The 27,654-nt window shown below is 42.3% G+C and overlaps 1 protein-coding gene and 1 long non-coding RNA gene across 3 annotated transcripts; one reads left to right on the top strand and one right to left on the bottom strand.

The window, feature by feature from the left end:
• Window positions 1–214: 214 nt before the first annotated feature.
• On the top strand, window positions 215–12,293 carry LOC109629688 (myosin-7-like). Of its 2 annotated transcripts, none has more exons than XM_069512772.1 (39): window positions 215–295; window positions 385–426; window positions 1,047–1,258; window positions 1,342–1,485; window positions 1,578–1,734; window positions 2,185–2,212; window positions 2,299–2,404; window positions 2,493–2,585; window positions 2,668–2,731; window positions 2,811–2,909; window positions 2,991–3,094; window positions 3,171–3,309; window positions 3,392–3,510; window positions 3,593–3,742; window positions 3,846–4,016; window positions 4,108–4,417; window positions 4,510–4,586; window positions 4,661–4,866; window positions 5,126–5,249; window positions 5,340–5,476; window positions 6,138–6,393; window positions 6,476–6,718; window positions 7,033–7,209; window positions 7,312–7,457; window positions 7,727–7,817; window positions 7,919–8,308; window positions 8,398–8,524; window positions 8,600–8,718; window positions 8,800–8,996; window positions 9,078–9,261; window positions 9,354–9,519; window positions 9,604–9,728; window positions 9,812–10,120; window positions 10,206–10,409; window positions 10,487–10,783; window positions 11,521–11,625; window positions 11,708–11,803; window positions 11,940–12,074; window positions 12,160–12,293. In XM_069512772.1, the coding sequence occupies exons 3-39, from the start codon at window positions 1,055–1,057 to the stop codon at window positions 12,175–12,177; spliced, it is 5,817 nt and encodes a 1,938-aa protein (XP_069368873.1). In that variant the 5' UTR covers window positions 215–295; window positions 385–426; window positions 1,047–1,054; the 3' UTR covers window positions 12,178–12,293. The 2 variants fall into 2 exon arrangements, with proteins under 2 accessions (XP_069368873.1, XP_019943054.2); XM_020087495.2 differs by having other exon boundaries at window positions 217–295; window positions 375–426.
• A 2,125-nt stretch (window positions 12,294–14,418) lies between these two features.
• On the bottom strand, window positions 14,419–27,542 carry LOC109629901 (uncharacterized). Its single transcript, XR_011238985.1, has 5 exons — window positions 27,396–27,542; window positions 23,048–23,160; window positions 22,787–22,943; window positions 20,781–20,820; window positions 14,419–20,299 (listed from the first exon to the last, which is right to left on the bottom strand). It is a non-coding gene; the product is annotated as an uncharacterized lncRNA (long non-coding RNA).
• Between the last annotated feature and the right edge of the window lie 112 nt (window positions 27,543–27,654).

Raw genomic sequence — 27,654 nt, forward strand, 5'->3', positions numbered from 1 at the left:
AAATAGTTTCTTAAATATTTTCTGGCCTTTCAGCCTCTTATGGGAAAACACTGAAATAGATACAGATCTAACAACAGCTCATAGGTCTTGATAGCCAATCATCACATGACACTTCCAGTTGTCCACACCTTTATTTCCAAATACAGTAGTTCCTTTTTTTATTTGTGTCCTTTGTTTTATCCCTCCGTCCATACAAAGTGTGTGTGTGTGTGGGGGGGGGGGGGGTGCTGCCTCCTGGATGTGTATAAAGAGGGGTTCAGGAAGAGGAGTGAGGACAGGAGCACCACACCTGCAGGTAAGTGCACTGACATTTAATGACAACTATAGACTTTTCTAAATACTGAAGATATAATGTCACTAACACAATGTGTTAGTTCTTTCCAGACACTGACCACATCAAGCACGCGGGAGAGGAGGAGGAAATAAGTAAGTGTCCTCATGCTGATTACTTTTCAAAATAAAATGGGAAACTGAATATTTAATGCTTGGAAGCTGCTGTGAATTATGGCCTTTCATCAAGTTGACAGAAATTCCTGAAGCACTGTATATATACAGTGCCTCAGCCTCATGTTCATATGTAGATGCAGTTCCTAACCCTAAATCTTTTCTGATCATTATTTCTGCTAAGGATGATTTGCTTGTTAGCAGGATTGTGCAGACTCACATATTGTCTTCACTTCCTTTAACATTCAAATGTGTTTAAATTTTCAGTGGTTTCTAAGATAATTACGTGTGAATCTCGAAGAAAAAATGTCAGACATATTTATGGTGTTGGTTTTGATGAGTGTGTGCAATTTTTCATGGATCCCAAAACAAATATGGAGCTAGTGGATTTAAATATGGTTTCATAGGGTTCAAAACCCATAACAAGCCTCTGCTTGTTTTAACTTAAAGGGACTGTTATTCTACAATTCTAATTTAAACTTCAGCAATGACCCTATACAACCTTTCTATAGAAATGCATTCAATCCACAACAAAGTTCTATCAGAGCTTCTCCAGTGACCGTGACATGAAAATGTTTTCAAACCACGTCCTCTCTTCGCAGCTTTCAACATGTCGAGTGACTCCATTATGGCAGAGTTCGGGCCTGCAGCGCCCTTCCTGAGAAAGTCAGACATAGAGCGTCTGGAGGCCCAGACTCGGCCCTTTGACATGAAGAAGCAATGCTTTGCGCCCGACCCTGAGGTGGAGTACGTCAAAGCAAAGATCACCAGCAGAGACGGCGACAAAGTCACTGTTGAAACTGAGTTTGGAAAAGTAAGTCAAACAAGATGAAGGATACTGATACCTTGACAACTTTTAACAACAGTTTCATTTTTGTATTTTGTAAATCCTTCCAGACTGTTACCCACAAGGAGGTGGATATCCACCCTCAGAACCCACCAAAGTTTGATAAAATTGAGGACATGGCAATGTTCACCTTCCTCCACGAACCTGCGGTGCTGTTTAACCTCAAAGAGCGTTACGCAGCATGGATGATCTATGTGAGTAATGAGTGTAAACCTGCAGATCGTTCCACTCTACAAACACCTTCAGTCAAATTTGAAAAAAGACTTGTGTGTATCTTTGTCTGCAGACCTACTCTGGATTGTTCTGTGTGACTGTCAACCCCTACAAGTGGCTGCCAGTGTACGATCAGTCAGTGGTCAACGCCTACAGGGGAAAGAAGAGGAGTGAAGCTCCTCCTCACATCTTCTCCATCTCTGACAATGCCTACCAGTACATGCTGTCAGGTATGTTGAAGTCTGTCTACAATGTGGTATCTCTGAAGTAGTCATTAGAGCTATAGGAAACAATTAATGCCCATTCTGATATTGTCTCATGCTGCTTTCAGACACGCAACATGTCCGAGTCAGTGGCTCTGGACATGTTGATGCCATTTCTAATATGTGACGGAGGCAAAACTGAACAAAAAAAAAACTCTATTGAGGCGATTCTGGTGTCGATGTACTCTAAAAAAAATACATGTGATTTCTCACCACCTCTCAACTAAATGCTCGGGACATTTTCCTAATTTTATGATTGCGTTTGACCCAGACAATCTCCTGCTGCATTCTTCATATGTGAGAGGCAAAGTTTAGAAACTGCGCGGACCTAATTGTCCTGATATCTTCCTGAGTTCATTTTAATTTGGTGTTTAAAGAAAACTATCCTAACGCTGAACATTGTGCTTAATCTTGCAGACAGAGAAAACCAGTCAATCCTTATCACGTAAGTATTTGTTGAACATCAGATGTGTTTCCAATTTGTATTTTTAAAAAATGTCAGTTCTCATGTTGAGTGTTTTTCTTTCCCAGTGGAGAATCTGGGGCAGGAAAGACTGTGAACACCAAGAGAGTGATTCAGTACTTTGCCAGCATTGCAGCTGTTTCTGGCAAGAAGGAGGGCTTTCAGGAGAAGAAGGCAAGTTTCATTGTTTTTATTATAATCAACATTAAGGATGAGGTTTACAAGTTTAAGGCCTAAATTCTGGTTTTCATTAAATCCACAGGGAACCCTGGAGGATCAAATCATCCAGGCCAACCCTGCTCTGGAGGCTTTTGGAAACGCCAAAACCATCAGAAATGACAACTCCTCCAGATTTGTAAGTTTGGTCATTTTAATGAGTCAAACTCTGAATCAGGCCGTGTCATGTTCACAACATCACAATATTTTTCTTCTTGTAGGGTAAATTCATTCGAATCCATTTTGGAGTCAGTGGCAAATTGTCTTCAGCTGATATTGAAACTTGTAAGTACAAATAAATTGATAAACAATTGAACTCTACTTTTGGATTTTACCTTAATACCAACGTGTCGTATGTTGTCAGACCTTCTGGAGAAATCTCGTGTCACTTACCAGCTAAAGGCTGAGAGAGACTATCACATCTTCTACCAGATTCTGTCCCAGAAGAAACCAGAACTACTGGGTGAGTAGAAACGTTACACTTATAGTTGTCACTCTCCCAAATATCACTTACACAATGATTGAGGGTTCTTTTGATTCACAGATATGCTGTTGATCACTAACAACCCGTACGACTACGCCTACATCTCCCAAGGAGAAACAACCGTGGCCTCCATTAATGATGCAGAAGAGCTGATGGCTACAGATGTAGGTGGAGCTGAGATCTTGTTGAAAACTCAACTCAAACAGATTCACTGCAAACTTTAATTTTTTCCTCTTAAAGGAAGCTTTTGACGTCCTTGGCTTCACCCAAGAGGAGAAGAATGGCATCTACAAGCTGACTGGAGCCATCATGCATCATGGAAACATGAAGTTCAAACAGAAGCAGAGGGAAGAGCAGGCAGAGCCCGATGGCACTGAGGGTAAAGGACCAGGACAATCAGTTTCTCTCTCGTGTCTTTCAAAAAAAAGTAAATGCATATTCTCAACAAAATCTATTTTCAGACGTCGACAAGATTGCATATCTGATGGGCCTCAACTCTGCTGACGTCATAAAAGGTCTGTGTCACCCAAGAGTGAAGGTCGGCAACGAGTGGGTCACCAAAGGTCAGAATGTACAGCAGGTGAGTTGAAGGAGCCTGTTGGGAATTTAGACGATGAAGTGACTTTAAATGCTCATCTCATTGCTCTTATGCAATTATCTAGGTGAACTACTCCATTGGTGCACTGGCCAAGTCAGTGTATGAAAAAATGTTCTTGTGGATGGTGGTGAGAATAAACCAATCTCTGGACACGAAACAACCTCGGCAGTATTTCATCGGTGTGTTGGACATCGCTGGATTTGAGATCTTCGATGTGAGTTTAAATGACCACGTTGCATTTAACACTCTTTGAAAGAATGAACAAGGAAACAAGAGAATTATCTTTCTCTGACTCAAATATTTTGTTAAATGTGTAGTTCAACACCTTTGAGCAGCTGTGCATCAACTACACTAATGAGAAGTTGCAGCAGTTCTTCAACCACCACATGTTTGTGTTGGAGCAAGAAGAGTACAAGAAAGAGGGAATCGTGTGGGAGTTCATAGACTTTGGGATGGACTTGGCAGCCTGCATTGAACTCATTGAGAAGGTTGGTTTAAGTTAAAATACATAACAGAGGCAATGAAAACTATTTGAGAAAAACATTCATCTAATTACTATACATTCATTCCTTCCCCCAGCCTATGGGCATCATGTCCATCCTTGAAGAGGAGTGCATGTTCCCCAAAGCCAGTGATGCAACGTTTAAGGCCAAGCTGTATGATAACCATCTGGGTAAAAGTCCCAACTTCCAGAAGCCCAGGGTTGTTAAAGGGAAAGCTGAGGCTCATTTCTCTCTGGTTCATTATGCTGGTACTGTTGATTACAACATCACTAACTGGCTGGTGAAGAACAAAGACCCACTGAATGAGACTGTGGTGGGACTGTTTCAGAAGTCCACTCTGAAGTTACTGGGTACGCTGTTTATTGGGTACGCTGGTGCAGATTCAGGTCAGGAAGCTTTTCCCATTGTGCATGAATTGTCCAGATTATGTGAGTAAGAAAGTGACAGTAACACTGGCATTTGTCTTCTGCCCACACAGCCCAGGATGGAGGAGGCAAGGGAAAGGGAGGAAAGAAGAAAGGTTCTTCCTTCCAGACTGTGTCTGCACTGCACAGGGTAAACAATGTCTCAGGTTTGGTTGCATGGCCTAGGTTTGATACACACAGATACTTATTGTCTACAATTTACAGGAAAACCTGAACAAATTGATGACCAACCTCAGGTCGACTCACCCGCACTTTGTACGCTGCATCATCCCCAATGAGACCAAGACTCCCGGGGCGATGGAGAATCCGCTGGTCATGCACCAGCTGCGCTGTAACGGTGTGCTGGAAGGCATCAGGATCTGCAGGAAGGGATTCCCCAACAGAGTTCAGTACGGAGACTTCAAACAAAGGCAAGAAACGCTCTTTTTCTCAAAGCTGGTGAGAGCAGAGACAGGGAGGAGCAAAGTGCAGATGCTGGCGGGTGAATTCAGGTTATTAATAAACCAAATGATTAAGACTTACAGAAAATGTGCTAGACTATAGTAAACAGGTCAGATGGGCTGTGGGAGGAAATTATAAACTGAGTTGATCAAGATATTAATCCAGAACTGCTTGGTCTTGTCTGTGATTTACTCTTAGTTTAATGATGTTCTGGCTGGATCATTTCAGATATCGCATCCTCAACCCTAATGCTATCCCAGAGGGACAGTTCATTGACAACAAGAAAGCAGCAGAGAAACTTTTAGGCTCTTTGGATATTGACCACGAGCAGTATAAACTGGGACACACAAAGGTTGGTGTCTGTCTCTACATAAACCAAAGAGCAGTTTTGAATGTTGGGATCATTTACTGTGCTTGAAAAACGTTGTCGTGCTGGTATCAGGTGTTCTTCAAAGCTGGACTGCTGGGCGTTCTTGAGGAGATGAGAGATGATCGTCTCGCTCACATCATCACTGGAATTCAAGCGAGATCCAGAGGAATACTCGCCAGGATCGAGTTCCAGAAGATTGTAGAGCGCAGGTTGGAGACCTTCTAGGTTTTTTCCCTATTTTCTGTCATAATGTTAAAATGTTCGATGTCCATTCATTAAATATCTTTAAAAATAATAATCCTTGCGAGACAAAAGCTGAAGCATCAGACAATATACAAATATCTGATGGTGCAGGTTTACTTAACATTGCTTTCGCATTTCCTGATGGATGAAGTTTGTGTGTATGTGTGTAATTGCATTTCCACACATACAACTATTGACAGAGATGACAAGGTGTTGCACAGATTTTGACTGAAATACTAAATCTTTAATGTCACATAATAAACAGCCAATTGGTGTAACATTTACCTCACAGAAACATGTGTTGCTTTGGATGTTTTTCTGTCTACTATCATATTCTAGATCAGATGCTAAGTGTACACAGATACACCAACTGAAGTGGGTTAGAAACCTTCAGTGTTTTAAAAAAGAAAAAGAAATGAAAAAGGAAAATAGAATAAAATAAAATACAAAAAAAATTAAATACAAAAATACCACATTTGTACATAATACACACATTTCACTATAAAAATATTCAGTCTGTGGCTCAGCAGAGAGGCTGCATAAAAGGCAGTTTGTGATAAAAAGATAAAAAAATATCTTTAACCTCCAATATTTACTGTATTTATTATTTACTGGCCTTATCCTCAGGGATGCCTTACTGGTGATCCAGTGGAACATCCGTGCTTTCATGGGAGTCAAGAATTGGCCCTGGATGAAGATGTACTTCAAGATAAAACCACTGCTGAAATCTGCTGAGACTGAGAAAGAGATGGCAAACATGAAGGAGGAGTTCACAAAACTCAAAGAGGCTTACGCTAAATCTGAAGCCCGCAAAAAAGAGCTGGAGGAAAAAATGGTCTCCCTTCTCCAAGAAAAGAATGACCTGCAGCTCCAAGTCCAGTCTGTAAGTTCAGTCATTCACATTCCCTAATGAGATTTACATACAAAGGTGGTGAATGACAGCATTTGACAAATACTGTCTGCAGGAACAAGACAATCTTACAGATGCTGAGGAGCGCTGTGAGGGTCTGATCAAGAGTAAGATCCAGCTCGAGGCCAAAGCCAAAGAGCTGACAGAGAGACTGGAAGATGAAGAGGAGATGAATGCAGAGCTGACTGCCAAAAAGAGAAAGCTGGAGGACGAGTGCTCTGAACTCAAGAAGGACATCGATGATCTGGAGCTGACTCTGGCCAAAGTGGAGAAGGAGAAGCATGCCACTGAGAACAAGGTGATTAAATTAGCTGTAAACAACTGATGCTGTTTAATGTGGAAGGCTTCTCTCATAAGCTGCTGTCAGACATGCACTGATAGTCTGAAACTTTCTTTTTCCTGAAATATTCTTGAGGGGTTTAAGTCAAACGATCAATTTTTATTTGTGTAGCCAATATTTACAAATCACAGTTTGCCTCATAAGGCTTAACAAGGTGCAACATCCTCTGCCCCACATACAACAGTTCTATGTGAGAATGCAAATATCCAAATTGGTTGCCTTGGACATTTTATCAGGGGGCCTGCATGAACATAATGCTCTTGTTTTTCAAGGTTAAAAACCTGACTGAAGAGATGGCAGCTTTGGATGAAATCATTGCCAAGCTGACCAAAGAGAAGAAAGCTCTTCAGGAGGCTCATCAGCAAACGCTGGATGACCTGCAGAGTGAGGAGGATAAAGTCAACTCACTGACCAAGGCCAAAGTCAAGCTGGAGCAGCAGGTTGACGATGTGAGTATAACTTTATAAAAATCCGTCAGAATCTAGAACTCATCAGAGGCATCTGATGACTGCGGTGTGGTATGGTGAATTTGATTTTTTTTTTAAAAACAGCTTGAAGGTTCTCTGGAACAAGAGAAGAAGGTCAGGATGGATCTTGAGAGAGCGAAGAGGAAGCTGGAGGGAGATCTGAAGTTGAGCCAGGAGAGCCTAATGGACCTGGAGAACGACAAGCAGCAACTTGAAGAGAGGCTGAAGAAGTAAGTCTCCTCTTTGATGCCAATGTTTAGTATCAGCAGGAGTTGATGTTGTGACCCCCAAGACTTAAGTGTTGGATAGATGTGTAGCCCAACCTTAACTACAAAATTACCCTTGTTTTAACCCAGGTTGTCAGTTGCCTTTCTTTTACCATATTTTATTTGCCATAACTGAAATATTTCAATTGCAATTTTCTAGATTGATCCTGGCAGTGGGGTTACTCAGTCCTTCACTTAATGCAAATTGCTGAATATATTTCCTCTCTCAATAGAAAGGACTTTGAGATAAGTCAACTTCTCAACAAGATTGAAGATGAACAAGCTCTGGCAGGCCAGCTTCAGAAGAAACTGAAGGAGCTACAGGTCTGCTGACATTAACACAAGCTTCATGTTGCAAATTTAAACGACCAAACACGTTGTTGGTCTTGTTACTCGACATTCTTAATGGAAGTTGTACATCTTAGGCTCGCATTGAAGAGCTGGAGGAAGAGCTGGATGCAGAGCGAGCTGCCCGAGCCAAGGTGGAGAAGCAGAGAGCTGACTTGGCCAGAGAGCTGGAGGAAATCAGCGAGAGGCTGGAGGAGGCTGGAGGAGCCACCGCTGCCCAGATCGAGATGAACAAGAAGAGAGAAGCGGAGTTTCAAAAGATGCGTAGAGACCTTGAAGAGGCCACTCTGCAGCACGAGGCCACCGCTGCCGCACTGAGGAAGAAGAACGCAGACAGTGTGGCTGACCTCGGCGAGCAGATCGATAACCTGCAAAGAGTCAAACAGAAGCTGGAGAAAGAGAAGAGTGAGCTCAGACTGGAGCTGGATGATGTGGTCTCCAACATGGAGCACGTTGTCAAGTCCAAAGTGAGTTTGACCCACAAAAAAAGGAAAACATGGTGTCAGTTTTATCCCATGGTTCATGTCTGAATAAAAGAGTTTTGCTTTATTTTCAGACAAACTGGGAAAAAATGTGTCGCACATTTGAAGATCAAGTGAGTGAATTGAGGACTAAAAGTGATGAAGGCCAGCGTGTCATAAATGATTTCACCATGCAGAAAGCTAAGCTTCAGACTGAGAATGGTAAGGCAGCTCTTTGAATCTTTGAAAGTGAATAATACACAAGAAAAAAGCATCATTTTCTTTTCCAAACAAAAGGTGAACTTACTAGACAGCTGGAGGAGAAAGACTCCTTGGTCTCCCAACTGACCAGAGGGAAGCAGTCTAACACTCAGCAGATTGAAGACCTCAAGAGACAGCTGGAGGAGGAAGTCAAGGTATCTTGAATACATTTTACAGACAAATACAGACCAACATGTACATTTGACAGCATGCTCATCACAGCTTTCACCTGTCAGGCCAAGAATGCACTTGCCCATGCAGTGCAGTCTGCTCGCCATGATTGCGATTTGCTGAGGGAGCAGTTTGAGGAGGAGCAAGAGGCCAAAACCGAGCTCCAACGCAGCATGTCCAAGGCCAACTCTGAGGTGGCTCAGTGGAGAACCAAGTACGAGACTGATGCCATCCAGAGGACGGAAGAGCTGGAGGAAGCAAAGTAAGAGCAGTTGTGGCTTCCAGGAATGATCAGACATCTGAGAAAGTTGAGGCTAACTGTGACATGTCTCGTCTTATCTAGAAAGAAACTGGCCCAGCGTCTGCAGGATGCAGAGGAGGCTGGGGAGGCTGTTAATGCCAAATGCTCCTCCCTGGAGAAAACCAAACACAGGCTTCAGCAGGAGATTGAGGATCTCATGGTGGATGTGGAGAGATCGAATGTTGCCGCTGCAGCTCTGGACAAGAAACAAAGAAACTTTGACAAGGTAATGTATGAATAAGAAAAATAGTACCTGAGGAAATTATGAATAGATGAATTAATATAGAGTAAATATTATAGTGAATATTGTTTAACCAGGTCCTTGCTGAGTGGAAGCAGAAGTATGAGGAGTCCCAGACTGAGCTGGAAAGTGCCCAGAAAGAGGCTCGTTCTCTTAGCACTGAACTCTTCAAACTGAAGAACTCTTATGAAGAGTCTCTGGATCATCTTGAGACAATGAAACGCGAAAACAAAAATCTCCAAGGTAGGAATATATAATAAAAACATGACTTGTAACACAGCAGGAAGGTTGGGAAAGTCATAGATTACATGAATTTGCTCCAAACAGAGGAAATTTCTGACCTGACTGCACAACTTGGTGAGGGAGGAAAGACCATCCACGACCTGGAGAAGTACCGCAAACAGTTGGAGCAGGAGAAGGCTGATATTCAAACTGCTCTGGAAGAAGCTGAGGTCCACAAGTCTTTTCATTTAATAACAATATTCCTCTCATTGTTTAAACCAATGCATATTGATAGAAGAGACTCTTCTTCCAGGGCTCTCTGGAGCATGAAGAGGGCAAGATCCTCCGAATTCAGCTCGAGTTCAACCAGGTGAAGGCCGACATTGAGCGAAAGATGGCTGAGAAGGACGAGGAGATGGAGCAGGCCAAACGGAACCACCTGAGAGTGGTGGACACTCTGCAAAGCTCCCTGGACGCCGAGACTCGCAGCAGAAACGAGGCTCTTAGGATTAAGAAGAAGATGGAGGGAGATCTCAACGAGATGGAGATCCAGCTGAGCCAGGCCAACAGGCAGGCTGCAGAGGCTCAGAAGCAGCTCAAGGCTGTCCATGCCCATCTGAAGGTACGTCTGTAAATCTAACCAGGGAGGGGATTGTGTTTCTTTGACATTTTAACAATAGAAATAATATGACTGTCTGTTTTGACAGGACTCCCACCTGCAGCTGGATGATGCTCTGCGTAGCAACGATGATCTAAAGGAGAACAATGCCATCGTGGAGAGACGTAACAACCTGCTGCAGGCTGAACTAGATGAGCTGAGATCTCTGGTGGAGCAAACTGAGCGAGGTCGAAAACTGGCAGAGCAGGAACTTCTGGATGTCAGTGAGCGGGTTCAGCTGCTTCACTCCCAGGTATGCCATTTGTAATCAATGTATCATCATCTGTCTGTCCACCCTACATCCACATGTTCCTGATACCCTCCTTGCAGAATACCAGCCTGCTGAACCAAAAGAAGAAGCTGGAGGGAGACACCACCCAGCTTCAGAGCGAGGTGGAGGAGGCAGTGCAGGAGTGCCGAAATGCAGAGGAGAAGGCTAAGAAGGCCATCACTGATGCTGCTATGATGGCAGAGGAGCTGAAGAAGGAGCAGGACACCAGCGCTCACCTGGAGCGCATGAAGAAGAACATGGAGCAAACCATCAAGGACCTGCAGCACCGCCTGGATGAAGCTGAGCAAATAGCCATGAAAGGTGGCAAGAAGCAAGTCCAAAAGCTCGAGACCAGAGTAAGTGATAAAGAGTTCAGAGGTGGATCCCACCATCCAGGAGTTAAGCAAAAATATCCTGGATATGAAACCTACGACCTTGTGTATTTGGAGTTTGAATTGTAATTTGGTTTGCTTAGAAGTGATCAGGGTGTGGAGCTACGGTTGCAAGGTCTCGCACTCTTGACCAATCATGAGCCAGTCTCAGCTGGCAATCATGAGGGATCACCCTGATTTAGAGAAGTAATTAAAACCTAAATGTACTGGAGAAATAGCACTTAAACATACAGCATTGAGATAAAACTTACCTAAAATGATAAAACATCATTGAGGAAAAAAGTGACTGCAGTTTGCTCCATGTCCCATCCACTAACATGGAGGAAGCATGGTTTATAACAAATTATGCAGTCAGTCATCATGGGGTGATCAAGATGCGTCGGCTTCATTTCTTTGCTTGTGTGGTCTTACAGTACTGGGGAGGATGGTGGAAGTAGGTGTGCTGAACAGGGGGCTGCAGCAGCTTCAAGTTTTAAGAGTAGCACGCAGTAGGGCTAAAAATGTCACTTTCATATGTTTTTCACAATATATGATTTCATCTTAGAACATTCTGTGTATTTTCTGATGCAAAAATGTAGTATTTGTGGTAATAGCAGGATGGATTTGTCAGTTAATGGCCCTAAAGCCAAGTCTGGAGTCTGTTATAGAATGTTTTTAAAGTGGTTTAAAATATCATTGCATCAGCATGTGCTGTTTTCAAGGTGCGAGAGCTGGAAAACGAGGTGGACATGGAGCAAAGGAAAAGCAGCGAGTCTGTGAAAGGTATTCGCAAATATGAAAGACGCATCAAAGAGCTCAGCTACCAGGTAATCTCTACTTGCACAACTATTTCTGTGACAGCAATTCAGCAAAGAGATTTCTTGATCATTAATGTGCTGAATTGAACAGGCCGAGGAGGACAAAAAGAACCTGAGCCGTCTGCAGGACCTGGTGGATAAACTTCAACTGAAAGTCAAGATGTATAAGCGGAGTGCAGAGGAGGCTGTGAGCAAAAAAAACTACATCTTTACCATCTTTTGAATAAAATATTTGTCTTAATGAGTTACAGTCAAACTGTAACTAGTTTCCCATTGGATTCTTGATTTTTATGATTGCTTTATGTTAACCCTTTTTTTCTTAGGAGGAACAGTCCAACACAAATCTTGGGAAGATGCGTAAAGTACAACATGAGCTGGAGGAAGCAGAGGAGAGGGCCGACATCGCAGAGTCGCAGGTCAACAAGCTGAGAGCAAAGAGCCGTGACCCTGGAGCTAAGGTCGGTAGTGATGATCAAAGATTCTCAATTTAATAGAGAACTGCGACTTGTACTCTTGTAATTTTGTTTTGTTTCATTCGTGCAGAAATCACACGATGAGTGAGGGCGATCCCTTTACCTGGATCTTCAAGATTTTTCTTTTTTTGTAGTGTTTTAGTTTCTTTATTCTCCGTGCAACATGAGTGGAATAAGGAATAAATTGGTTTTGACTGCACGGCTTTTCTGTGTTTCCTGTGTTTAATACACTCAAAAGCTCAAAAAGTGATAAGGAAGTGACTCACTAGACTTTAAAGAGAAAAACAGAGAGTGGATCCCTGCACTGTGAGGGAGTAACTGTAATTAAAATTCTGCTGTACTTCCTGAAAACACTTTCCAAGCAGCGTTCCTTTTCATGTTTCGGCATGAAAAGAGGAGAAGTTCAAACCTTTGCTGCTCAGTTCTTGTATAATAATACTCCACAGTGCTGCTACTTTGAGCTGCTGATGACACAGAGGAGAATAAGATGGAAACACAGATGCATCACAGACTTATTAGTCAGTGAAGAAACTGAGGAGAAACAGTACAGTGAGTAATTGTGGCTGCAGAAAGCTCCTCAGTGTTTCACTCAATAATCAAACTGCTGCCACAGAGGTAGGTGTGGAATTATAGCAAAAAAAAAATGCTATACATGGATTCATGCTTCTTCTAAAACAGTGTTTAGTGACAGTGACTCACATAAGCAGATTGGATTATTATGATGTAGCACTTAGACACCACCAGATGGCCAAAGAGCTCAATTCAAAAAGGACTTATGGCCCCATAATAATAGAAAGTAGTAACATCAATAAAATCCTGTTAAATATTTGTCATGAGCTCCATGGTAACCTATAAAATGCTCAGGTCTTAAACAGTATTTACCACGAGGTGGTACATACATTTATGAATGCATTGTTTTGGGTTATTGTGCCTTAGTGTTAGAAAACAACATTAATTTGGTTAATTTAGTTCAATTGAATTATTACATTCAAAATATATATTTTAAAAGGAAAAAAATTATTGAACTACACATAATCATCAGTGTAATGGTGGATAAATGCGTTTACAGTGTTAACTGGTGATATGTCAAGGTAATATGTCTGCCTTTTTTGATTTAAGAGAATTACAAATACAAGGAAATAAAATACAAAAACAAAGTGACCATGTGGCCAATGTAAAGCACCTACTTGAAAGGTGCGATACAAACTAACATCTTTATGCTTCCTCTCTATGTACCTTCATTTCCTTGTCAATCTTTGTCAGCTCTTTAGTTTGACTTTGAACAACTCCACCTGTGATGCACTCTGCACACACACACACACACACACCGATGCCATCATAACCATTCAGTTCTGCAGGTTGCCTGATTAAAGTCGTCCGAGTGCTGACACTGCTTTCCTGCAGGTTAATATCTTTTCTTCTTTCTCTGTCTTATCTTGAAGGGCACTGAGATTTTACTTTTTATTACAGAATGAGGCTGCCTCATTAAAAACACAGATCACTGTGTGCGGGCCTGCAACATTTATATTTGGGTTGTGGATTAGACTTTCCGTGAAGAATTTATTATGATGAAAAACAAATAGATAATGGGTTTTTGCACACAATCAAAATACAAGTCACATTAATCCAACACTACTCCCAAGAGTCTCAAAGAAATAGGCTGTTGCAGTCCTTGAATATCGCTGCGTGTTGTGATCACTGTAAAATAGACCAGATAAACACAAGCTGCCCATAGATTCAACTGAGTGCCTGTGTTTATTCTGAGTACACGGCTACATTTTCCAAATGATGACATGAGATGGAAAAATCTGAGCTGTACATGCTCATGAAGACACATAATGTGAAGCTTCTGTGCCCTTCCCACATGACATCATGGCTAATAATATATGTACTGTGTCAATGTGAATGTCTCCCTGGGAAGACTATGCATAGAAGAGAAAGTTGAGTACACAAAGTACTCTGCCAGCAAACACCCAGGCGAAGTAACGATTTCGCACGCACTCTAATGGATGTTTTGTCGAACCATCACCAAAACAGTTTGTGTTGCCACAGCTAGGAACAAAAGGAACCACCCACTTGAAGAATGTGAACAGCCCCACCATATTTAAAGTAGATAGCATTGTTATTATTACTGGTCTTTGAAAAACTCCCTGCAGACTGGAATGTGACCCGCAGAACTGAATCTTTGATCGTGCCAATACCCGACATTCCCTTTCACTTAATTTAACACTTAACACTGCAATAAAATGACACAATGAGAAATCATACTGGTTGAGCCTGGATCATTTGACACCACACAACAGCAAGAGTGTAATAAAACTACCACAAATACTGTTGGAAATATTACATTTATTAACAAAATAGATATATTAAGACTTTAGATTGTTACTGTGCAAATAAGAGCAAGCGCTGGGTAGAGCACAAATGTTATTAACAAAATTGTATTTCATCCCAGATTAAAGTTTTTTTTAAACCACAAAAATTAACTGTATCTGCATTATGCCGACTACATTTACTCCAATTCATTTCAATCTTCAAACACAGAAGACAGATGTTGAAATATGTTATAGCATATTTATCCACATTACCTCAGCACTTACTATTAAGTAGCAGGATGAAATGCAAATGAGAAAGATAAGACTTATTGTTAAAACAGCTGAAAAGATGTACATCCCTCACTAATGCCATGCAACTGTCAGAACTATAAATGTTGAACAATGGTTATTATTTTATTCCACATATGCTAGCTAATTAAAGTACACTGTTCATCCTTTAAAACATGTTTCAAACTGTGCTGATAATATCATGCTTGGCTATTTAACACAACAGCAACCACCACTTTGGAAAAGCAAATCATGCAGGCAACCAGCTGTCTCTTCTGACCTCATGTTTCCTCTGTGTCACGAAAAGAGCAAAAGAGCAGCAGAGGTCATTGCACATGACAGATTACAGCCCATCTTTCTTCTCTTGGGGGGTTTCTCCTTATTCACCATCATTAAGTTCAGGATCACAGACTTGAAAGAGAGCAGTTGTTTCGACTTTCACAATTCTGTCTCCTTTTCTTCACCATCACCTGTTTCTAAGTAATATTCGTCATCGGTTGTCGTGTCTGAGCTGCTGTCAGAAGACTCCTCAAAGGTGCTAAGGCTGGACACATAACCTCTGGAGGGCAAATGCCCTCTAGAGGACTGGCTCTCCACTGACAGTGGTGCTCCAGGTGGGCTGGGAAAGGTAGGGGAAGAAATGCTGGGGGGTTGGGACATCCGTCTACACACTGGTGACAGGGGAGGTGTTGGAGGGGGTGTTGGGGGACCCTCTGTATCCCATTCAAACTGGCAAATGTTCATGTTCGGGCTCCAACGATTAGCTTGCTTTGAGCCTGTGGCATTTCCATGTTGAGAAACCGAGACTCCAGAGCTCCAGTTTCCTAAGCGCCTGGTCAATGATCGAGGAAGAGACCGTGATCTCATTTTACCAGGCTCACTGGGGAAATGTGAACCACTGTATTCACCTGGAGGCATGCAATCATATTCTGTAGTCCAATCAGGTGTGAAAGACCACTGATCTGAGTCCTTGTCATTACCTCCACAAGTCAAGGATGATACCGAGAGATCACCCACACTCATGAATCTGGATCCAGTGGAGATGCGTCCAGGCCCTGAGGGACGACTGGAGAGTACTGAGCTCACAGAAAATGACCTCCCAGGCTCAATGCCATACTTTAAGTCTGCATAGGATGATGCAAAGTGATCACTGTCCTGTCCAGGACTTGCACTTGGAGGACCAGTGGATGCACGGCTTCTTCTTGAACCCCCTAGGCTGATTCCCTCTTCTGGCTCACATGGTGAGGATGACTTGCAACGCTGTAGCTTTGGGCTGTAGAAGACATTGTCATCTGTTATGTCAGGTGAGGAAAATGGGGAGACAGGGGTGAGAGAGGGAAAGGGGGAGAAGGGGCTCCTGGAGCTGGATGTGGACTTCCTAAACTGAGTAGGATAACTACCAGAGGGGTTAGGGCTCCTACCAGGACTGAGATCTCTACACGTGGGTAACTGGATTGTGGGTTTATAATCTGTCTTGTCAAAATTATGTATTTTTGGGGTATGGGGCATAAGATGAACTTGGGTTTTATTGTCAGACAATCTTGCACAAGCATTTTGCTCATCTTGGTCAGTTTCTTGATTAGATTTTTCTGACCAAATGGAGAACTGATCTCCTGCTGATGTGAAACCAGCAGCTGGGGGTGGTATGATAATGTATCTGTTTTGTGTCTGTCTCTTTGCACCCTCTGTTCCTTGGTCACTGTCCTTAATTACGAATCCCTCCTTCTCTCTCTCCTTAACCATTTTGGTCCTGTCAGAGGTGATATCACTGACTGTGCTAATGTCACTTGATCCACTGATAGATGGTGTTTGTGAAGCCTTCTTCCATTTCCATGGAAATGATGGATCGTCATCAGACCGTCTGGTGCTAAATGTTTGTTTTATTTTGTTAAGGACCTGGTCCATTTTATTGTTTGTCTTGTTGGACCTCTCTGATTCTGACCTTGACAAACTGGAGTTTGGTGTGCTGACACTTTTCTTCAGTGCAAACCGGCTCTTCTTTGGGCTTTGTTCATTGCTGCTCTCCACTGAAAAGAACCTGCTTTTACCCAGCACATTCTCCTTTGTTTTTCTGTTGTGGCTTCCGTCACACTGGGACTGACTGTCTGCTGAGCTGCCACTACTGGAGCTCTGACCTGAATGACTATGTGGTTCACCTGTTGCTTCCTTATTCTTCCCTCTGTGTGGTTGACTTAACTTGGCCTCTGTATGTTGCAAGGGTTTAGGTGTGGTGTTCTTTGAGGAAGTTGTAGCTGTATTTGTTTTAGATTTAATGCTGTAAACTAGTGTTTCAGTTACACATGTTGAGATTTGTGCCTTTTCACATGGGGAGCTGATATGAACTCTGTTGTTGACAAGTAATAGCTGGCCATTCTGGGTATCATGATTGCTATACTGGCTCTGATTGTTGATTTGATATGTTTCAGAAACCTCATGTGAACTTTCTTTTGTGGCAATTTTGTTTTTCACTGGAAAAGAAAATGTCTGGGGTGGGCTGACAGGTGCCAGAGGGGATTTGGATGTGGGTATGGCTATGCCTGAACCAGGTTCAGTATGTAAGGAAAGTGGAGTATAAACTGAATGAGAAGCTTGTTGGAAGAGGGGTGATCTGGGCTTGATTGTCTTGAGTTCTCCCTGTGTTGACCTGCTAGACATTAGAGTGGAGTAAGGCGGGGAGCTATAACGAAGCTTATAACCACTTGAAAAGTCAGGAGGGAGGGAGAGAGCTGCAGAGGAACGGCACTGGACTTTGCCAGACTCAATTGATTGTGTCCTCTCTTGCCCAGTTGTGGTTAACTCCTGTCTAAGTGGGTCAGAGATAAGTGTCTCATTAGCTCCTCTCTTCGACATCTCTTGCTCTGTGGATGTTAAATCAGCAAAGTCAGATGACAGGCATCGATACCTCCCTCCTTTCCCCATCTGTATGCTAGGGGTTTGGGAGGTAGTGGGGCACAGAGGAGATGTATTTATGGTTGGACTGCTTGATCTTAGAAAGGAGAAAATGGGTGGGGCTCTAACACAAGGTGAGAGAGGACTTGTTGAGACACCAGATGGATCTGGTTTCTCTACTGTGGTGGGCTCAGAACACGGGTGATCCAGAGAGTCCTCCCATGTTACTCGTCTCACTCTCTTTCCCTTTACCTCTTGGCCCAGTTTCTTTTTGTCTCTTTCTAGGCTGCTTGAGAATGTCCTACTTTCCTTGGGGTTGGATGTATCTAAGTAGCTTGGGCTAGTGTTGTTTGGGGTGGCAGGGGGGGTTAGGAGAGGGGAGAGGGTGGTGGTGGTAGGAGATAACTTGATGGCAGGAGTAAGGAAGGATGGGCCTGGGGCAGTTGTGACTGCAGGATGGCTGGCAGTGGTAGTAGAGGTGATGGATGCAGAGGATACAGGGATGTTGTTTAATTGGGGGGAAGCACTGACAGTGTGAATTAGACTAGACACTGCTTTAGGGTGGACATGCGTGGGAATGGAGACATAGCTTCTTTTAAAGCCAAGAGGTGTGACGTTGGCTTTGTCAGTTAATTTGGATGTTTGGGAAGATGAATCAGTGTTTGAAGTGTGAATGTTTGTCTGAGAATGAAGTGGATGGAAATAAAAGGAGGAATCAGTTTTTGTGTTTGAGGTTGGAGGGAGATCAGATGTAGTTTTAGAAGCAGGAGCCTGACTGTTGAGAGGGATGGTGGAAGAAAGGTTAAGCGAATGCTTGGTTAACTTTTCAGAGTCCTTGTTGTGAAGAGATGTGGGAGTGCTGCTGACTTGGTCATTTTTGTATTTGCTGCTCCTCTCAGTGGGTGAATCTGAGCTCTTGAGATTTATCAAAGTAGGAGATAATTCAGTTACATTGGCTGTAAATGAACTATTACTTACAGGACTCTTGCTGAGATCTTTAGGGTGACTCAGTGTTGTCTGCGCTGCAGCTCTGTTAATATGAGACCTAGACAAAACATCTGGTAAATTAAGAGGCTTCAGTGGTTCCCTGTTATTTAAAGAGGAGGCATATTGCCTTCTGAATAGTCTGTCTGATTTGTATTCAGGTGAGTCCTTTATTTGTTTAAGGTTGTGAGTTCCTCCCTGTGTCATAATAAGGTTCATGTTACCTTTGAAAACTGACTCTGTGCTGTTGTTGTTTCTGTTATTGGGGATTTGACTGCTAAATCTTTTGCTGTCAGTTAAAGTTGGCACTGCCAAGGCGCTGCTGTCATCACAGGGTGGAACTAAGGGTGTGTTCGGCTGGTCTTTGATATTGGTTGTATCATCAGGGCTTAAAGGAGAACTGCCTTCCTGGGTAACTTGTTTCCACCAGGAAGTGGATGTCAGTGTGGTCCTTCTAGGGAGGGGGTGGGTTTTTAGGAGGGCAGAGGGATCATATGGGGAATGTCTGGGCGAGGGAACTGAGCTCTTTGGGAATAGGTTTGGATTTTTGTTTGAACTCCTGCAGATCTGTTGCCTTGCTGATGGCACATTACTCAGAAATGCCTGTTTGGAACATGTTTGAGGTTGTTGAGTGAAGGGTGTGTCTTTTTTTAAAGGTGAAGTTGAAAAGAAGCGGGGTTCAGACACACTTCTTTCTCTGTGGTCGAAGGGTGATGGGGAAAGGACAGGCCTGATTTCAGTTGACCTATAAGAAATGGACAATGGAGATCGGACAGGCGTTGACCTCTGTTGCTCATTATTATTGAAAGAGTTTCCTTCTTGATCGCTTGGAGCAGGGTTTTCACCAGGGAAGGTGGGGGGAGCATTAGAGCTCCTGCCACTGGAGTTGATTCGTCTTAAAGACAGAAGCAGACTGCTGGTTGTTGGTTTAGAGCTTATAGGTGACAGTGGTCCTTTATGGCCGGTTTGTGGATTTCTCCTTTGTTCATTTGGGTCAAAGGATGGAGGTGATAGTGGTGGTGTATTTGTAGCTATTGGGCTTAAAGCACCTGTAATTAGTTTCCTGTTGTCTGTCCTTCCAGAGGTTACATCCAAAGAGACAGTTTGATTCATTTTCTTATTAGAATCATAGTCCATTCTTACAGGATCACTCATTGTTGACCAGTCCATCACGTTCCTCCTGCTACCCACAAATGGGGCTCTCACTTGGGGTTGTGATCCATCCGCCAACACCCTCACTGGACCATGTTGGATTTGAGTCTCCCGATGAGTATGGTTTGTCACAGTGCTTGTCACATCTTGTAAATTCCCCTGAGATTCTGAATTTCCAGTTCCCTCAAATCTTTTGCTCCGTCGTAGACGGCTACTCCAGTGTGGAGCGAGAACTGTGACCACAGAGGAAGACAACATGGTGACAGCAGGTTTTGATAGTTCAGAATCCCTTTGAGTCTCAAGCTTTGTATGGTTCTTTATATCCTTCTCTACCTCTATTGATCCAGTGCCAGTCCTTTTTGGTTCTGCCCGATATGGATGCAAGTGCAAGCCATTACATTCATTTTGTCCAAAGTGACCATTTGGCAAACTGTTTACATTCAAGTGCCTTGTAGTCTCCAGTTCATTGCAACCAATAGTGATAACATCCTTTTCCTTTGTGGCTAGAAATTGTTTTGTCGGTAAAAGGCAGTAACTGGCTGTCTCTGCAGGGGTGTCTGGTGCTGATGTTCTGCTGTTCACCTGTAAAAAGAAAAACACTAAATAACAGATGTTGTAAACTAAATACAAATTTACCAAACAACAAAATAATACTTTCATTATTGAATGAAGAAATATTAAAATTAAAGCTACACATCATATTTTTTCCATTTCAAAGTAATTTATACAGATCATCATTTATTTTAATTATTACTAAAGACTTACTCCTTATATGTCACCTTAAGCTCAAATTCTGTGAACATGCTATCTGACTTTTACAGCAAGTATGCTATTAGAGCTCTAAATTATGTGCTGGCAAAGTAGCCAGAGCTTTGCTAAAGCTTCTGTTCCCATGGTGTAGCTATTTAAGAGATCCAGGCCTTGACAAACAGGTTATTTTGAAAGACATGAGAGGTTTCAGAGGACGTACACACAATGCACACACACCCTGTCCAACTCTTAAAATAATAACCGATCTCAGGTGTTTTCGGTACACAATGGTAAAGATTTGGATGATAATTACCTGACAGCAGCCGTTCTCAGCCCTCTGTGGTTCAGTCAAACTGGCAAAACAGGAGAGAGAGGAGACATTAAAACCACTGGGGACAGTAGACAGATTAACACCTGCCACAGACAGGACATGACCTACAGTATGCACAACTTGTTATGGTTTCCAAACATAACGTATGAACTATGGCTATGGAGCTTTGATTACACCCAATATTTGTTGTACCATATAAAGGCTGCACATGTTTACTTCATTATCGTTATTGGGTGTGTTATACAAGGGATTTTACAAAGAAGGCCTTTGTAAAATCATGAATTTGCTATTTTGAATTGTGCAAGTTGTAAACAGGAAAAGTGAAAATGTTATTGTTGGAGAAAAAACATCTAAGATTCTAGAAATAATAATACGGGTGAGAAAATGTCACAGTCTTCCTGTAATGTTTTTGTGTGAAACATTTGAGGAATTTTGGCGTCTCACATTTGCCATGGTAATGCTGAACAGCAGGACAGTCAGCATTCCTTGTCCCTCCCGGCTAAACAGTTTTCTCACTGTTGCTTGTGTGCTTAAAGTCACACCTCGCAACCATTTATGAGAGCACTTACAATCTACTTTAATGTTGTACAGGGCAGCACATGGATCACATGTGTGCACTGCTCATGCACGATCAGAGAGTCTATATAAGGTCATGTTGGACTGTATGAACAGACTGCAGGTGGCTCGCAAACAAAGAGGTGAGTCATCTCTTGAAGCAATAAAGTCATCTCAATCAATGACCCTTATTGACTTTTGAAATCTCACACTGCATCACACATTGTCATGCAAATCATTTTGAAGGGAAAGTTCAAAGCACAAACCTTTCCAGCCACACTCAATGTCAAAAGGAGTAATTATGTCATGTCAGCTTTGATTGAAGGAGTTCAACGTTTCTCCACAAATCCAAATTCACCTCTAACTTGTGCTGCTGTCAAATAGATGATTTGTGACACGTTAACAGTTAAATGTACACTATGAGACTTCCTGGCAGGGCACTAAAAGCTTCATATCTTTAGAATCTGGAGTTAAACACATATCTCTCAGATGGGGGTTACTTTGTTCAGGGCGCTTCCTTGTTTATACATGGAGCTGACCCCTCCAGATAGTGTGCCACATGCTGCAGTATGCAGACAGGGTCAGCTGCTTCAGTTACTGTTTAACCTGAAGGAAGAAAATGTGATCTGATGACCCTTTACAAATTGTTAGTGGTTTATGTTCCACTACTCCACATCTCGACAGCAGCTACTGAAGGCAACAGTTTACCAATTAAGGGCAAGAGTCATTAATGCTAACAGGTGGCTAATTAATGTTGTTAACGACAGGTCAGACCAGTAGTGATTTGTAGAAAGATACCACACCTTGAGGAGGACTGACAACAAGAGCAAAGACAGCTTCCAGTCCTGTTCGCTAACAGCAGAACGAGCAAATGAGCTACGGTTACTGAATGAGAATAATGACAATACAGCACAAATAATGTAGAACTATATATAAAGATGGACGGTGAGTGAGACTGACTTGTGATTGGTCAATCGTTACAGCACAGACTCAAGCTGAAGAAGGGAAAATATTATTCATTTCATAAAGGTGGGAGGAGGTGGAGACACGTAGTCCATCTTTATATACAATCTATGGTTTCACCCATGGGATTTGATGCTGCATAGGAGGCTTTAGTAAACGCTTAGCTGACCTTCAGTTGGACACTGAGGGAAGGCTGGTCTGTGAAGCCATCCGATTATGATCTCATAATAATGCTGGACTAAAAGATCAGTACAAGTCTGCATATGTGTCTATAACTACATCATGTAGCTACAGACACATGCACACATGTAGCCTTCATGCACAAAACAGGTGTCATTTTGTTAACTTTTTGTGTCAGAACACACGCAGACACAACAGCACGGTGATATAATGTCCTACATGTCAAAGAAGAACCCTGTTAGTCCCTTGAAACAAAGCTACCTATAGTGCCGTGTCTGTTCTTGGCTTACCTGCGTAGACAGGACTCAGACTTGAATTTTAGTTTTGATTGGTCGAGGTTTTGATTCCTGGAGAGTTTTATGAGGAGAGAAGAGGTGAATCTTTGTCCACAAGGTTTCTGGAAGTTGACCCGCTGTTGTCTTATTCTGTCCACTCCAAATTTTTGTGCTGTAATAGATCCAGAACAGCTGATTAAATGCTGCACATTTAAATAGTCAAAGCTAAAAAGATTCTTCACATATAGAGAAATGTTAAGTGTGTGTGTTTTTCACCTCTGTGTCCCTCCTGACTGATGGCCAATTGGTGATGGTCCTGGACTTTCTGGATTTCATCAGCTATATGATTTTCCTGCTGAAGCCTCTCAACTGTTTCAACCTGCTGTTCTCTAAAACACACAGGTAGAATTCATTATTTCAGGTGGTAACTCATTCAAAAATGCTAAAGATTAACTGGGTCCAGCCATTGTACCTGCTGTGCAGCCCCCCTGCAGCAGCTGGGGGAGGAAGTGCCTTGCTGAAGGGCATTTCAGATGTGGCTAATTCTACTACATAGGGCTGGGTATCGTCACTGATTTCACAAATTGATTCGATTCCGATTTCACAAGGTCTCAATTTGATTCATCATCATCATTTAGTCGGTTCAGATCATTTAAAAGAAGACAATGTTCTAAACTACATTACTAGTTGTAAAATGTCATTGGGCTCTTTGCAGTTGTATGTTCAAATGCTATGGGTTCTATTTGTGTGTGTATTAAGGTAAAAAAAAAATAAAAATACAATCTCTTGTCCCATTAATGTTTGATCCTTTTATGCATCGCACTGAAGGACGAGGGCTGTAATGTATCTGGTACAGGCAGAAAACTTAAGCCAAAGGAAAATCAGTCAGATGTAGCTCTCATCACTTTAGCAGTGCCGGACTGATAAGATGTGGTTGCATAATGATTCAACTCTGCTCACACCACGCTTTCTCTTACAACCAGAGGATAGTACTAACAAACCCACTCAAACATGCACATTTTACTGGTTACGCCAAACCCACACAGAGCCGACTGCCCAACACGATGAGGACACAGAACAAAGATGAGGCTGCTAACTAAATATGAACACGTATGACTTGAGTCCCCTGCAACCTTAATCCTATACAGCAAATTAAATGACGGCCAATCTTCTGTCAGGAGACACTCCTGGGTCACTTTCAATTCACTGTTTCCTGCGCAAAAGGAAATCACTGCTAAGGATCCACACAGGCTTGATGTTACCAGTGTTGCTTTGTGAGTCTATGTGCACAATTAATTTAGATTTTTATTTTTCAACCTTAACATGGACCGTCATACCAAGCTCCACATCCACCTTCCCTTCAGGGGTGACTCCCTGACCTTATTAGAACATAATCTCATCAAATCTATTATAAAAGCCTGACATGATGCGACATGATCAGAGAAACCAAAAGAAATGTGATGGGGGAAGGGAGGAGATCTTCATGTTCTTTGGCTCCTACCTCTGTGCCAAGGCCAACACACCTTCCAATGTGGATCCTCAAGTGCTTTGAATCCTGCCTCTGCCGGAGGCAACAGATGAAACAGTACAATAGCTGTGCTGTATAAGTCCCTGAAAACCTGCCAGTGACCATGTTTGAAGATTTAAGTCAATGAAGTGACGGTGGAAACCAACTAATTATGGGATTAATAGAGCAGTGCAGGGCTCTGCCTGTTACTTGAGCTGGTGCAGCACCCATACATGTTCTCTCTCTGTGGACCAGACTGTATAGAGCTCTTTGACTGTAGGACTGCAACTAAGCATTACTTTCATTATCCCTGAACCTGTGGACTAATCTTAGAATTCATTCCAGAAAACTGAGAGAAAGTTGTCATTGTTGTAGTACCAATATACGTGACCCAAAGTTATTCTATTAACTATTAATGAGCTGCAAGGAGAAGCAACTTGAACAACGTTGGTGCTTTTTTCCTTTAGAGTTACAAACCACACAGTCTTCTTTCTTTTGTTTTGCATCTACTTCAGTTGAGATTTAATTAATCAGGAACTATTATCACAATTGTTTTAAATATTCTGAATTCACTGGCCTCTTCCAGCCTCTGTATGAAGAACTTCTACTATGTTAGTTTAGTCTAGTTGCTGATAGTAAACAGTTTCCGCTACAGCTGCAGCTCTTGGAAGTTACACTTGACATGATGCTTGTCCTGGTGTCACCTTGTTGCATAATGGACATACTAACAATTTGCAAACTAGAAAGTTGCTCAGAGTGCATACCTCACTCGAGGCTCACATCCTATCTCGTCATGTTAAAGAAAGTAAATAAAATTCCTGGATCTGTTCCAAAATGAAATGAGTTTCTCTTTGGGTCACGTCTCATCCCACTATAAGATTTTATGCAAAGTATTTTTTTAGTAATCCTGCTGAGTGACAGGCAGACAGACAAACAGACAGATTAACAAATGCCATTTAAAACATAACCTACGTGGCGGAGGTAAATATCAGTATCACATTAATATGTAATTATCTTTGTGTTTATTTTCGTTCCTTTTTATGTCTACATATTTTGTGGCTGCATCTAAGGATTACTGTCATAATGAAATAATCTTTGGATTATTTTATACATTAATTGATGAGTTGTTTGGGAGATAAAAATTTTTTTAAATGCCAGAAGATCAAGTCATCACAATCACAATTTCTTAGAGTTGACTAAGGCTTGTTTTATTTATTTTATTATCTTTATAGATATTCAATCATCAGCACAGAGGGTGGCAAAAACCAGAAATATAAAAATCTGAAAAGTTGGAACCAGTAAGCTCTTGGTGTTTGTGCTTGAATACATTTTTTGATTGATAAAAAATATTTATAGGAATACCAGAATGATTGCAAAATATTTTTGTTGATTGTCCAATCGATTAATCTGCTCCATCTTTTTTTCCACAAAATAATAACTTTTACATCTTTTTAAATTAAATGAGATATACATAATCTTTCGTGGTACATTTTAGTTTCTGTAGAAACACCTGTGGGATTTGTCAGGTGGACGTCAGCAGCAGCATGCAGGGATGTGCTCACTGAATGACATCATGGATTTGTCTGTGTGTACCCGATGACCAGATCTGACTGTGTCTTTCTCTGCACCAGTCAAAAAGCTATTGTGTTCCTCTGCTCGCTTTCTCTTTAAACACTCACTTATTAATCTTTGGTGTGGTTGTTGTCAAAGTACTTTGATGACCTATGACCTGACGTGTAAAGCATTCCATCTGTGCTGCAGCCGTGAAACGTGCCTGCGCTGTGTGAACCGCTTGTTTTGATGCATCGTGGGCAGATGACTAACTGTTATTTTTGCATTGTGGTGTGTGTCTCATGCAAGTATGTCGGTGTGTTCTCCAGTGCAGGTCATCCTGGGCTGTGGGTGTGTGCGTCCAGATCTGCCAGCTAACACTTACATAACAAAAGATCCAGGCTGAACCCCAAGTGTGGGTGTGTGCTCAGCACTGACAAACACATGTCATGTTCCAACTAATGATCTACACCCAAAACTGCTTTTTTTGGAGACTCATCCAGTTAGTTAAGTTAATGACTTTGCAGTGGTAAGAGCAGATGGTCAGGACAGAGTGAGACTTGTTCTGTTTGCCGCCACACCTTCAGCGGCTGTCACACTTCCAGCATGGCTGTTTATCATGCAGCCAATGGATTGATACACTATAATAAACAGAGCTGTGGGCATGCAGCTACAGCTTCAACACGGTGGTGACAGGCCAACCTGCAGGCCTGAGTGTGCACGTATGTGAGCCATGTTAATCACTGAGGCTGAAATACACCAAACTACTAGTTAAACTCATTTTACTGGTTATAATAGTTTGGGATAGTGAAGAGTCCAACAGGCCCTGGTATGCTCCACATTCCACACACGTCACATTTTATTTAGCAAGGGAAAAGCACCTCTCCACCAAACTTTGTTTCAAAAACTAACACTTCTATGGAGTTTAAATGGATATGTGTGCGTAACTTTCATCATCACGACATTGGAAGGTATAAAAACAACGAGATGAAACACGTGGAAGTAAAACCATACTTCTTACTCCTGCTGCTGTCAAAGTATGGTCACTGTCCTGAGGCTGATCTACGAGGAAAATGTGAATATGGCTGCAGTAATTCCCCACCGAAATCCCCCACATGAAATCATAAATCGCGACGTCTATTTGTTTAAGCTGTTTAACGTGAATTTGGTTTCCAGACTAGCACTGAAACACTCAATATACAGATTTGTCAACGGAATTCGGCGTTGGTTTCTAAAAAGTCTCCAGCAAATATAAAAAGTGCAAAACTGTGATATATTCACGCCGAAACGACCGAAATGAAGCTTTGAATCGCGATATCTTTTCATTTGGCTGTGAGACTTGGATTTGCTTCCAGGCGAGAGCTGAAACACTGAATGTGCATATTTGTCAACGGAGTTCGGCTTGGGTGTCTCTCTCCGCTCACACGGACGCATCACACAGCGGCCAAAAAGTCTCCGGTGAGTATTAAAACATCTCGACAACATCCAACAAGCAGGTAAACAATCTAAAGCAGCATGGAGAACGAGTGTTTGGAGAAATAGCGTGAGAACAGACGCGTGTCTTACCTTGTCCGCAGGGTCCGTGCGGTCCTGTGCGCAGGCGGAGCAGCTCTGAGCCGCAGCTCTCCTGCGTCACTTGTTGACATCCTCCTCGAACCGGTTCAGTGACACTGAGGTATTCACACCGACGGGACCACGCGTTCCGAATATGCGGCGCTGAGCCCGCAGCAGCTGCGCGACAGTCAAAGTCAAAGTGTCCACGCCGAGGTCAAAGTTCAATACCTGCAGTCACTCAGGTGAGACCGTGAAAGCTCCACCGGCCGCG

Source organism: Paralichthys olivaceus, chromosome 17 (genome assembly GCF_024713975.1).
Source record: "Paralichthys olivaceus isolate ysfri-2021 chromosome 17, ASM2471397v2, whole genome shotgun sequence".
Classification (NCBI taxonomy): Eukaryota; Metazoa; Chordata; class Actinopteri; order Pleuronectiformes; family Paralichthyidae; genus Paralichthys; species Paralichthys olivaceus.